General features: G+C 32.0%; 1 protein-coding gene across 1 annotated transcript in view; it reads left to right on the top strand.

Annotated features, from left to right (window-relative positions):
* LOC142348296 (uncharacterized) overlaps positions 1-14,464 on the top strand; it is a 192,121-nt gene that overhangs the window by 96,804 nt on the left and 80,853 nt on the right. Inside the window, exon 3 of the mRNA XM_075399593.1 lies at positions 811-876. Within this exon, the coding sequence (XP_075255708.1) occupies positions 811-876 (66 nt within the window). The remainder of the gene's footprint in view (positions 1-810; positions 877-14,464) is intronic.

Below are 14,464 nucleotides of genomic sequence, written 5' to 3'. Positions count from 1 at the left end.
AGTGTGCCACTAGTTACACCATCACATAACTAAAAGTTCTCTCAACCAAACATCTCTGTCAGACATAATAGATCACTAATCAATTCATTAGAGCTCCAATCAGACTATCTCACAGCTAAACGCTCTCTAATCAGACAATGGCAGTTTCTTATGAACCCTAAAAAAACTTTCTGCGAACGAGGTGCCCTTGAATCGGGGCTATTTCTTCCACACCAGAGTATTATTGGAATGATTCCGATCAGTAGTCAATACAACTTGTGGTCACGGAAGGGACCCAGTTTGAGGTCCCAGACGGAAGCAAGTATTTCCGGAGAGAAGATGAACACACGGAGGGGGGGGGGGGGCGTCGTGCGTTCAATTTTACATAGTATGGAACATCGAAAAAAATCGAAAGTCTGAACATGAACATAGGCACTTTCCATCTGGGACGGTCTGGAAAAACCTTGCTTCCGTCTGACACCTCAACCTGGGGATCAATTAATCAGACTATTTTGAAAGAATTCCAACTTCCAACATCTTTAATTATTTCAACTGAAAAATAGTTTCGTTGCAGTCAAATCTCATCATCACAGAAATAAGCTTAGAAGAGACTAAACTGCTCTTTCATCCGACTCTGGTAAGACAATTGTGGGTTTTGATAGCGTCCATAAGCTATATCATGAACACCGAAGTAATAGACTTGCGCTTGATTTTTTATCCTCAAAAATTGCTTCAAACCTCTCTAATTTTCCGAAATTCTAATCAACTGATAATTGATTTTTGTGCACTCAAAATGACCAGTGAGTAATTTGTTTTGTTTGTTTGTTCCAGGACTCGGATGCAATCCGTGCTCGCAGAGAGTGGCTCTGGATTTGTTGGGAGGAAAGTACTGCCAAGGTTAGCCCAATCACTTCAAAATTCTCAATTTCAAGATGATGCCATATCCGGATATTTTATCTGTTACAAAGTGTTTCCGATCCACACTGTTATAGAAAGCCGAGCGTAGACTACAAAAGGTTTCTCGGAAACTTGTTGGCCGGAAACGCAAAAAAACACTCATTATTTATTTTTGTTGGTTTTACTGGTTTCAGAAAAAAAATTCAGTACCAGAAAGCAACGAAAACCTGAATAATTTTTGGAGATCCAATCAGTTTTCTACTATCGTGTCATTACTGATTTAGCGTCTAATAGACGTTAATCATGAGTTTTGGTATTCGGTGTTTCAGTTCTGTCCTCAATTTCCCAGCTGAAAATAGATCAGGACTATTTTTTGGCCTCTCAATTACCTTTCAGCCCTTCTCTTTGAAGAAACTATGGGCAATATTGATTTAGGAGGGAAAATATCATTTTTTATTTTCCTTAAAAGGCCTCTTTTTTGCATCGTTGCAAACTTAAGGTATTTAATTTTTTTGGACTCTTAAAAAACACTTTCCTCAACCTGATTGTCTAGAGCCCCAAAACAATCGTAAATGGTTGCTCGAACAGAAAAGGTTCTCTAAAATTTTTCAGAGGATTTTTAGGTAGTTTAGGAGAAAAACTGCCGTTTTACTATAGAAAAAACTTCGAATTCGACCGAAAAAACTGACCAAAAACTTTTGCTTTTAGCCTTAAACTCAATCATTACTTAAGGAATGTCAAAGATTTTGCGAAATCGTCTGACTCTACTCCTGTAAATTGTACCATAACCGGATGAAAGTCGCTCGCTACAGTATGATACAGCAAAATTCGGGCGCCCTTTAAATCATTGTTCAGCAACTTCTTCCTAGACTTTTTAAAAACTGTTAATTCTTTCTATTTTCTCAAATTAAGCGTCTCAAAAACATTTATTTTTGGTTTCTTTTGTGGAACGATATTGTCTTTATCCTAAATTTTAATTCAAGTCTTCTTGTGCTCTGGTCCAAGAAAAGACAATCCAAAAGTGCATAGATTGAAAATTTGGTCTCTTCTACTTAATTGTAATTCAAAATAAAATTTAAAAAAGAGCTCAACACATTAAAATTTTACTCTTTTTCACGCTTTAAGATAAATCATGCTAACTTAAATCATGCTAAACGTGATCACTGCTTAAACAGAAGCTTTTTTGGTCTCATGGATAGAAAACTGTAGTATATCTGGTCTCAGAACGCACAGAAACCTGAGTACTTTCCATCCATTTAATCTTTTCAGTCGATGATAGTATAGCTTGAAAATTTTTTCGCTGACGTGTTGAAAAAATCTCTAACTAACCAAACAGTATAAACTTTTAGCTAAAAAACAATGTTGCCCACATAATGAACAATAATTGCGAGTCGGGGAGCAATCAATGCACTAAATCACAATCAGTGCATACTACAGTCAAAGAAAAAAACTTGAGTTGAAAAAGGCAATTGGTTGCCACAAAAAGTATTTTATGAATAATTCTTGCGCATGCAGTCAAAAAAACGTCAAAACTTGATCAAATTGACAAGAACTCTTGTCGTAGAAAAAATTGGTCGGTTTGAAAGATGTTTATGGCTATAACTTTTGCCGATTTCAACTGAAGGAGGAACAATTTTCCCGCTGAACCCTGTCGGGAGCTTTTTTTAGCTGAACAATTTAACTTATTTTGCATAATTTTTAAAGTGATAGCTGCTGTTCTATGTCACAATCGGTCTACGGGCTGTTCCAATTTAAGAACAAAGACTCTTTGTATTTTAAACGAAGATGCGCTGAATTACTTTGCGTTCAAAGCAGAAAACGACATAACACAAACCTATCGACAATTTCCCATGTTGGAAACCTGCCTTTTTTATAATTTCTTGTCCGTTTGTGTAACTAAAGCCGTGTACTGTGAAAAGTAGTCAATTTACTGACTATGGCAATCTTTTTTGGACTTGGTTCGATCTAAACGATAGAGAGAGTTGTAACAAACCATATGCCTAGTGTTGACAGAGGATTGTCAACCAGAGTAATGTGAAGAATAAGAAAAAACATTTTAGACAAAAAGTTGCCATGATTAGGAGAACTTGGCATGCACAAACTGGTCCTGATCCCAATTTCTGCTATCTAAATTATCGCTAAAAAGTGAAAATTGAAAAAAAAAATTAAGTAGTTTTTTAAAAACGATTATACGCTTGAAACAGTTGAAATAACATATACGTTGAAAAATATTCGGCTAGGAGAACAAATCAATTTGCGGTTTAAAATTGTAGAATTGTCTGTAGAACTGTCGACATTCAAGATCTATGCGTCGCCAAAATTTTTTTTCGCTGATACTGAAAAAGAATGCTTTGAAAAAAAGTAATAGTGGTTCAAATAACTGTCAAAAGTAGATTGAAATGATTTCAAATTCACTAATGAGGCCATTTCAGCTAAAGTCCCACAAGAAAGGGCAAAAATGACTAAAATTATGTTTGCCAGAGCAAGTTTTTGCCACAACAAGACTTTAAATTATGTCAGCAAATTCGAATGATAATCCGACAAACTTTAGTGGGGGAGGAACTCTATACACAAATAGGTTTTTTAATGCATTCATCAGCGAGGGTAGTGAATGATATCAACAGATAGACCATTCAGTGTAGAAATTATAGTAACGAATTTTTATGAATTAAATTTTTCCACAAAATTAACGAGATTTTAATATTTTCATCATGTGACTGATTTTTGTTGTTTTTGATCACATTTGCCGTATTTTCGCAAAATTTGTTGGGTCAAAAGTTCTAACGATTTTATCGTTGGTTTTAGCTCTAAAGATAAAAAAGTTCTATTCATCTATTTTACCCAATTTTCCTGGTTAATAATGTTTCTGAGTTTTTCAAATCAGCATTTTTATTATTCGAAAAATCTACTTCTTATTCTTTTTTTTAGACTAAAGTCTAATTATTTTGTCTACTTTCTGTATATTTGCCGGACCGACGTATCTGAAAGCTGCCGACAGAATCTTTGTTAACTCCAGAGAGAGCTTACTTTAAGATTTGTATAGAGTTATAATTTCGTTTTTTTTTTTCAATATTTAAATCAATGAATATCCAAAATGCGTCCTTTATTTCAATTATTTTCACGTTTCTGTCAAATCATCCACAAAAACATGATATTCTGAACATTTACAAGTCTTTCAAGGATTGATCTAAAAAATAGGCTAAATTTGGTCCATTCTTTGATTTCCAAAGTCCAAAAACAGTTCAATTGTTTAATCATATACAGTTCTTGCAAGATTTTTTTAAAAATCTGTTGTACAATAGGTTGTCGTAGCATAGTAAAAAATTTTCTGCTTTTAATGGCTTAAAGCCAACTGAAGGATTTTTCGAGCTGTCATTTGAAAAGAATTAAGTCAGATAATTTTTTAAAAAGTTGTCATTATTTAAAAGAGTTGCACTTTTCTCTATCATTGTTTTTATAAGAAAACGCAAATGTATGGTGAAGTTTTGCGTTTTGTTGACAGTGTTGCATTAGAGCCCACTCTAGGGGTTATGAGAGCTTTATATCTAGAAAACAGTTGCTCAAAATTTGCATTTTATTGGAAAGTTTTCATTTCTTTTAAAAGAAGTTGCTTTCTTATATTTACAGTTCTTTCAAGCTTTTCTGTAATATAATGAGTGTTAGTGGTATAGCAAAAAACTGTCCTTCCTAAAAGATTTGAGTCAGATGTTGCCTAAAAAGAAAATCAATCATTACTTTTCCCTATCACTGTTTTTTTTATAAGTCTCAGTTGCATTTTGAAGCATTGTGCTTTTGGCATTGTTGGTAAAAAACCAGCGCTAGTGGCTACGTGACCTGCGAATCTACGGAAAAGTTGGTCAAAGGCTTCTTTTTGAAGAAAAGAAGCAGTCATATTTTTCAGAAGTTGCTTTCGTGTGTATAATCAGATCTTTAATAGGTCATAGGGGTAGAGTGAAGTAGTGCTTTTTTACGGTTTTGGTGGTTTATCATCAGCTCTAGGGGCTCTGGAAACTAAGCGCTATGGAGCCTAGGGGGTGAATTGACAGAACATTTGGTAAATTGCGCTATTTTAATTGAAAAATCTCATTAGTTAGAGAACTTGCATTCTTCTCTATTATTAGTTTTATAATAGATCTTAGTAGTATAGTGAATACATCGTTTTTCTGATTTTCTGGTTACAAGCTAATTTTAGTGTTGTTTGAATTGATATTCTGAAAAAAAAAGTTTGCTTTAGAAAACTTGTCATTTTTTAAAGAATTTTTTCCTTCATTATTTTTCTGAGAAGTCTCAGCTGTTTGTTTAATTATTGCGTTTTTATCTGGCATTGTTGGTTTAAAAACCAACTCTACGGGTTATGAGAGTTTCGAATCCACAAAAGAATTTGCCAAGTGCTTCATTTTGAAGAGAGGACATTGTTATATACCGAAGTTGCAATCTTGTTTATAATCAATTTTTTAATTGGCGGTAGAGTGAAGTACGGCATTTTTATGGTATTGTTGGTCTATGATCAACTTTAGGTACTAAGCAAAGTAAAAATTTACAAAACGTTTGGTCAAATTGGCTATAATAAAAGAAAACTCTCATTATTTATAAGAATTGCATTCTTCTCTATTATCATTTTTATAATAGATTTTAGTGGTAGAGTGGAAAACATCATTTTCCGATTATTTTTGGTTAAAGGCCAATTGTACGGTTTTTGAAGTTTCGTTCTAAAATAATTTAGGTCAGATTGTTTTAGGAAGAGTTGTAATTGTTTAAAGAAGCTGAAATTTTCCCTATCGTAGTGATAAGTCCAGTTGTATATTGAGATATCGTGTTCTATTTTCAGACTTTGTTGGTTCAAAAATCAACTCTAAGTCTTATGCGAACTGTGAATCTACAATACAATTGGTCAATTTTTTTAAAGGAAAGCTCTCATTACCTACAGATGTTGAATTTATAATTGCAGCCAGTTTTTAATTTAGTCGTATTTGTATAGTAAAAAGGATTTTTCCTGTATTTTTGGTGTAATGTCAATTGTATCTATGTAAAATTCAGTAAAATGTTTTTTTTTCGTTTTTAAGAAATTTTACCGAATTAAAGAAGTTGCCCGTTTCTCAATCATCAGCTGGATAATAGGTTGCAGTGATATAGTTGAACGCTGCGTTTTTCTTGTACTCTTTGTCTAAGACAAACTCTAGGGGTTATGATAACTATGATTCTACAAAAGTTTTGGTCAAAAGATTCGTTTTGAAGAAGAAATGTCATTATTCAAAGAGGTCACATTTTTCTTTTCAATCAGTTTTACAAAGGATGGTAGCAGTAGACCAAAAACGGCATTTTTGGTATTGTAGGTTTTGTTAGGTGTTTTAGGAGAAAAGATAAGAGTCAATTAATCTGTGATTAAATAACAAAAATTGGTCAAATGTGTCATATTTATGAAAAGTTTTCATTGTTCACTGAACTTGCATTCTTTTTTATAAGTAATTTATATTAGGTTGCAGTAGAAACGGGAAATTTTGGATTCTTTGGTATTTTGGGATAACGACGAATTGTAGGACTTAAATGAACTGTAAATCTATGAAAGGTTTAGTCAAAAGAGTTGTCATTATTTGAAGACATTGAGAAGTTGTCCTTCTCTCTATAGTCTGTTTCATAATAGGCCATAGAGTAAAATCAAATGAAGTGTTTTCTATTTTTGTTGGTTTAAGATCAAATTCAATGGTTTTGCAAATTTGAATCTGCGAAAGATTTGCTCAAAACTTTAACTTTGAAGAAACAATTGCAGTATTTGAAGAAGTTGCAGTCATCACTAAAACCAGTCTTTTAATAGGTTATAGTGGTACACCGGAGCACTGTACTTGTCTCGTATAGTTGGATTAGACCACCTTTAAGATTTTCCATCAAGTAGGTATGCAAAAGATTTGTTCAGAAGTTTGATTTTGTGAAAAAGTTTTCATTATCAACCGAAGTTGATTTCTTCTATCATCGGTTTTACATTAGGTCAAAATCGTCTGGTAAAAAACACAGTTTTCATTATATTGTTGGTTCATTACTAATTTTTTTATGGGACGTTAAACTGTAATTCTAAAAAAATTGGTCAAATATTCCTTTTTTAAAAAATTCTCATTTTTCAGAGACGTTTTTTTCATCTGTATAATCAGTTTTAAACGAAAACGTAAATATTCCGTGAAATTTTGGTTATTTATTATTTTCTGGTTTTTGGGGTTCAAACGCGTAGAGTCTCCGAGTGAACTATGAAGCTCAGAAAAGTTTAGTCAACTGTTTCAATTTGAAGAAAAGTTGTCGTTGTTAAAGAAGTTCCCCTTTTCCCAATCGTAATAGTTCATAAAAGTATTGGGAATTTGTGTGTTGTTTTGTCATTGCTGGTGTGAGAATAACTCTGGGAATTATGTGAACTGTGAGACTAAAGATTTGGTCATATGTTTTGCATTGAAGAAAAATAGTCATGGTTTACAGAGGTTATATTAATCTCTATAATCAGTAAAAAAAAAAATATTCTGTAGTGAAATAATGAAATTTTGCATATTTATATCAAAACCAACTATAGGGGTTATGTAAACTCTGAATCGTCAAAAGTTTTGGTTAAAAGTTTCATTCTTAGGGGAAACTATGATTATTTACTGAAGCTTTTTCTATCTTCATTTTCACAATAAGTCCTAGTGGTAAAGCAAAATACTGCGTTTTTCTGATACTTTTGGTTTAAGGCCGATTGTAGGGTTCTTATTGAACTGCAGTTTTGAGTCAGATGTTGCTTTAAAAAAGCAGTCATTACTTAAAGAAATTCCACTTTTACCTATCACTGTTTTTATTATAAGTCTCAGTTGCATTTTAAAGAATTGTGTTTTTTGAATCGTTGGTAAAAATTACATCGTTGGTAAAAAAACCAATGCTAGTGGCTACGTGACCTGTGAATCTACTAAAAAAGTTGGCCAAATGCTTCATTTTGAAAAAAGAGGCAGTCAGTAGTTACATAAGTTGCTTTCTTGCGTATAATCAGATCTTTAATAGGTCATAGGGGTAGAGTGAATTAGTAGTTTTTTGCGGTTTTGCTGGTGTATCATCAGCTCTAGGGGCTCTGAAAACTAGGGACTATGGAACCGAGGCGCCTGAAAAAACAGAACTTTTGTTAAATTGGACTATTTTAATTGAAAAACCTCATTAATTATAGAAATTGCATTTTTCTCTATTATCAGTTTTATAATAGATCTTGGTGGTAGAGTGGAATCCATCGTTTTTCTGGTTTTCTGGTTTAAAGCTTAGGGTTGTGTTGTTGGAATTGTTAGTCTGAAAAAATTAGGTCACATGTTTATCAGAGAGAAAAGTTTTCATCTTTTCATGAATTTTCCCCATTATTATGTTTCTGATAAGTCTCAGTTTTTGTTCAAAAATTGCTTTTTTTTCTAGCATTGGTGGTTAAAAAACCAACTCTACGGGTTAAGAGAGTTTTAAATCTACGGAAAAAATGGCGAAAAGCTTTTTTTGAAGAGAATACATTGCTATTTACCGAAGTTGCAATCTTGTCTAAAATCAATTTTTTAATAGGTCATAGTGCTAAAGTGAAGTACCGCCTTTTTAACGGTATTGCTGGTCTATGAACAACTTTAGGAACTATGCAAAGTAAAACTCCACAAATGTTTGGTCAAACTGGCTATATTAATAGGAAAAAAATCATAAATTAGAAGAAATTCATTCTTCTCTATCATCAGTTTTATAATAGATTTTAGTGGTAGAATGGAATATATCATTTTCTGATTACTTTGGTTAAAGGCCAATTGTAGGGTTTTTTGATTTTTCATCCTAAATTGGTTTAAGTCAGTCCATTCAAAGAAGCTGAATTTTCCCCTATCGTGGTGCTAAGTCTCAGTGATAAGTCTATTGAAATATTGTGTTCTTTTTCTGTCTTTGTTGGTTTAAAAATCAACTCTAACTCTTATGCAAACTGCGAATCAACAATACATTTCGTCAAATGTTTCTTTTTATAGAAAAGCTCTCATTATTTTCGGATGCTTATTTTTTTCTCGGCAATCAGTTTTTCATTAAGTCGTAGTGGTATAGTAAAATAAATTTTTGCAATCTTTTTGGTGTAATGCCAATTGTATCTACGTAAAACTTAGTAAATGGTTTTTTTGTTTTTAAATTTTTCCTAATTAATGAAGTTGCCCTTTTCTCAATCATCAGCTGGATAATAGGTTGTAGTGATATAGTTGAACGCTGCGTTTTTCTGGTGCTCTTCGTCTAAGACAAACTCTAGGGGTTCTGATAACTATGATTCTACAAATGTTTTGGACAAAGGTTCGTTTTGAAGAAGAAATGTCATTATTCAAAGAGGTCACATTTTTTTTCAATTAGTTTTACAAAGGGTGGTAGCAGTAGACCAAAAACTGCATTTTTGGTATTGTAGGTTTTAGAGAAAAGATAAGAGTCAAATAAACTGTGATTAAATAACAAAAATTGGTCAAATGTGTCATATTTATGAAAAGTTTTCATTATTTACTGAACTTGCATTCTTTTTTATAAGTAGTTTATATTGGGTTGTAGTAGAAACGAGAAAATTTGGGTTCTTCGGTATTTTAGGATGACGACGAACTGTAGCTCTTATATGAATTGTAAATCTATGAAAATTTTAGTCAAAAGTTTTATTTTGAAGAGTTGTCATTTTTTGAAGAAGTTGAGAAGTTGTTCTTTTCTCAATTGTCTGTTTTCTAATAGGTCGTAAAGTTTAATGAAATGCAGTGTTTTTTAGCATTGTTTGTCTAAAACCAATTGCATGGGTTATTTCAAATGTTTATCTGCGAAAGGTTTGCCCAAAGGTTTAAGTTCGAAGAAACAATTGCAATAGTTACAGAAGTTGCAGTCTTTTCCAGAGCCAGTTCTTTAAAAGGTTATGTTGGCACAGCGGAGTATTGCATTTGTCTCCTATCGTTGAATAAAACCAACTTTAAGACTTTTTTGATATGTAAGTATGCAAATTATTTTTCAAAAACTTCACTTTGAACGAAAGTTTTCGTTATTAAGAGAAGTTGCATTCTTCTCTCATTAGTTTTACACAAGGTCGAAGTTGTCTAGTAAAAAACATCGTTTTCTTATATTGTTAGTTCATTACAAATTTTATGGGTTATTGTTTAAAGTGTAAATCTGAAAACAAAATTTTGTCAAATATTCCATTTTAATAAAAGTTCCTATATTCAGAGAAGTTGCTTTCATCTCTATAATCAGTTTTAAAAGAAGACGTAAATATACAGTTGGATTTTGGGTATTTTGATATTTTCCGGTTTTTTGGGGTTTCAAACGCCTGTGTGGAGTTGCCAAGTCAACTGTGAATCTCTGAAAGTTTTAGTCAACTGTTTCATTTTGAAGAAAAGTTGTCTTTCTTAAAGAAGTTTCATAATAGTTCTTAAGAGTACAGGTAACTTCTGTATTGTTTTGTCATTGCTGGTTTGAGACTAACTCTGGGAATTATGTGAACTGTGAGAGTAAAGATTTGGTCATAAGTTTTGCATTTAAGAAAAGTTGTCATGTTTACAGAGGTTATGTTAATCTCATAATCAGTAAAAAAAATTGTTTTTAGTGAAATATTGAAATTTTGCACATTTAGTTCAAAAACCACTGTAGTTCAAAAACCACAAATTTGGTCTGAACCTTCAAAGTGTATGATTCTTACAAAAAATTGTGATCATTTACAGAGGTTGCAATTTTCTCTATCTTCAGTTTTAGTAAAGTACGTAAAGGTATACTGCCTTACAGCGTTTTGCGAGGGTTCTGATTTGAGACCAGCCGTAGGGATTATGTGAACTGTAATTTTACAAGAAAAACTTTGTCAACTTTTGTGGAAGATAAATTGCCATTATTTACAGAAGTTGTATTTTCTAGATCATCGGTTTTGTATTAAGTCTGAGTGGTAAAATGATATACTTCTTTTCCTGATATATATGAGTTACGGTCAATTGTATGGTTTTCTTTTACTGTGGTTCTCTAAAATGTCTCGCCGGTTTTATCTTTTTAGAGAAAAATGGCCATTATTTGAAGAAATTGCACTTAAATCTATGATCAATTTTACAATAGCTCTTAGTGGTATAGGGAAATACTGCAGTTTGCTACTAGATTAATCTGCTATTCTGACCAGCTCTAGAGGTTATTTCAACGGTTATTTCAACAGAGAATTTATTAAAGTTATTGCCAATTTTTTCAATTTGAAGAAAAGTTTTAATTATTTCCAGAAGTTGCATTCTTCTCTGAGATCAGTTTCTGAATAGATTGTAGTAGTGTAGTGAAATAATCTGTTGTTGGTGAAAAAACACTCCGGTACATTTGGTCAAATGTTTCATCTTGATGAAAATTTTAAAATAATTACAGAAGTTGCGTTTTTCTCTTAAAGCAGCTTTATTTTAGGTCGTACTCTTATTGTGAAATATTGGTTTTCCGGGTGTTTCTACTTTAAGGCCAATTGAACGGGTCACTTGAACTTTGAGTGGAGAAAAATATGGGTCAAATTTTTCTTTTTGGAGAAAAGTAGTCATCATAAAAAGAAGTTGTTTTTTCTCTATCATCAGTTTTGTAATAGATCTGTGTGGCAAGATGAAAAACCATGTTTTTCTTGTAATTTCTGTTTACGACGAAATTTATTGTTTCTGTGAACTGTGATTCTAGAAACAGTTTGGTCAAATGCTTTATATTAAGGAAAAAGTTTAAATTTTTAGAGAAACCGCATTTTTGTCTAAGTATAATTGTTTTCACGATCAACTGTAGGTAAATGAGAACCGTAAATCTCCAAAAGATTTAGTCAAGTACTAGATTTTGAAAAAAAAAATTTTTTTATTCAGAGAAAGTGCATTTTTCTCTATTTTCAGTTTCGTAATAGGTCGCAAGATAGTTTTAACTGATATTGTTGAACGCTGCGTTTGTCTGGTTTTACTGGTCCAAGACCAATTCTAGAGATTTCGTGAACTGCGATTCTACAAAATTTTTGGTCAAAAGATCCGTTATTCAGAACCGTCGCATTTTTCTCTTTCATCAATTTCACAAAAAGGTTGTAGTGGTAACGCAAGAACGCATATATTATGCTTTAAGTTTAAGAGAAAAGATAAGAGCCAACTAAACTGTGAATCAATAACAAAATTTGTTGAAATGTTTTTTATTTAAAAAAAAGTATTCATTTTTTACTGAACTTGCATTTTTTCTATTAGGTTGTAGTAGAAACAAAAATTTTTGGTTTCTCTATTTTTTTGGGATAACGACAAACTGTAGGACTTCTATGAACTTCAAATTTATGAAAGATTTATTCAAAAAATTCAATTTGAAGAGAAGTTGTCATTATTTGAAGAAATTGAGATGTTATAGTCTGTTCCATAATAGGCCGTAGAGTATAATGAAATGCAGTGTTTTTCGAGTTTTGTTTTTTTAGGACCAATTCCAATGGTTATGTCAAACCTGCCAATGATTTGACCAAGAGTTTAATTTTTAAGAAACATTTGCAATATCAAAAGATGTTTCATTCAACTCTACATCCAGTCATTTAAAAGATCGTAGTGTTTCCGTGGAGTACTGCAGTTTTCTTGTGGTGATGGAAAAGACCAATTGACCAATTTTAAGATTTTTGAGGTATGTAAATATACAAAAGATTCGTTCAAAGATTTTCATTATTGACAGAAGTTGCATTCTTCTAGCATCTGTTTTACATTAGATCATAATCGTTTTCATTATATGGTTGATTTATAACAAATTTTATGGGTAATTATTTATATTGTAAATCTGGAAATTATTTGGTCAAATATTCCAGTTTAAAAATTTTCTCATTTTTCTGAGAAGTTGCCTTCATCTCTATAATCAGTTTTATAACAAGACGTAGTAGTACAGTGAAATTCTGGGTATTCTGATTTTTTCTGTTATCTTGGGGTTTCAAAACGCATTTCAGTGTTGTTTTGTCATTGATGGTTTGAGAGTAACTCTGGGGATTAAGTGAACTGTGAATTGAAAAGATTTGCTGACAAGTTTTGCTTTGAAGAAAAGTTTTGATGCTTTATAGAGGTTTCACTAATCTCTATAATCAGTATAATATTAGTTCGCAGTGAAAGAGTGCAATTTTGCGTTCTTAGATCGAAGACAACTGTAGTGGTTTCGTAAACTTCAAAAGTTTTGGTCAAATGTATGATTCTTAGAAGTTGTTATTATTTAAGGAGTTTGTAGTTTTCTCTATCCTCAGTTTTATAATAGTACGTAAAGGGTTACTGCCTTACAGAGTTCTGCAAGCGTTTCTGATTTGAGACCAACCGTAGGGATTATGTGAACTGTGATTTTATCAGTAAAAAATTGTCAATGTCTTTTTAAGATAAGTTGCCATTATTTACAGAAGTTGTATATTCTCTATCATCAGTTTTATATTAAGTCTGAGTGGTAAAATGAAGTACTGCTTTTCCTAATATATTTGAGTTACGGTCAATTGTATGGTTTTTGTCGACTGTGGTTCTCTAAATTATTTCGCCGGTTTTTTCTTTTTAGAGAAGAATGGCCATTATTTGAAGAAATTGCACTTTTCTCTATGATCAATTTTACAATAGCTCTTAGTGGTATAGTGAAATACTGCAATTTGCTGCTAGATTAATCTGCAATTATGACCAATTCTAGAGATTATTTCAACAGTGAATTTATCAAAGATAAGGCCATTTTTTTCAATTGGAAGAAAAGTTTTAAATATTTCCAGAAGTTTCATTCTTCTCTTTGATCAGTTTCTGAATACGTTGTAGTAGAATAGTGAAATTTTCTGTTGTTGGTGAAAAAACACTCCCAACGTTTGGTCAAGTGTTTCTTCTTGAAGAAAAAATGAAAAAAAAAGATGCAGAAGTTGCGTTTTTCTCTTAAAGCAGATTTATAATAGGTCATACTCGTATTGTGAAGTATTGTTTTTCAAGGTTTTTTTACATTAGGGCCAATTGTACGGGTTACTTGAACTGTAAATCGCGAAAAATATGGGTCAAGTGTTTTTATTTTGGAGAAAAATTGTCATTATAAACAGATTGCTGTTCCTCTGTCATCAGTTTTGTATTGATCTTTGTGGTAAGATGAAATACCATGTTTTTCTAGTAATTTCTGTTTACGAAGAAATTCATTGTTTCTGCGAACTGTGATTCTAGAAACGATTTGGTCAAATGCTTTATATTAAGGAAAAGTTTTAAATTTTTAGAGAAACCGCATTTTTCTCTAACTACAATTAGTTTCACGACCAACTGTAGGTAAATGTGAACCGTAAATCTACAAAAGATTTAGTCAAGTACTTCATTTTGAAAAAACAAATTGTTGTTATTCACAAAAAGTGCCCTTTTCTATAGTTTCAGTTTCTTAATAGGTCGCAAGATCGGTAGTAGTGATATACTTGAACGCTGCTGTCTGGTATTACTGGTCTAAGACCAATTCTAGGGGTTCCGTGAACTGCGATTCTATGAATTGTAAATCTATGAAAGATTTAGTCAAAAGATTAATTTTGAAGAGAAGCTGTCCGTATTTGAAGAAATTGAGAAAATCTTTTTTTCGCTACAGTCTGTTTCATAATAAGCCGTAGATTATAATGAAGGGAAGTGTTTTTCTAGTATTG

The sequence above is a fragment of the Convolutriloba macropyga genome, chromosome 10 (genome assembly GCF_964194025.1).
Source record: "Convolutriloba macropyga chromosome 10, txConMacr16.3, whole genome shotgun sequence".
Lineage (NCBI taxonomy): Eukaryota > Metazoa > Xenacoelomorpha > Acoela > Convolutidae > Convolutriloba > Convolutriloba macropyga.
This window is presented reverse-complemented; position numbering and strand designations above follow the sequence as displayed.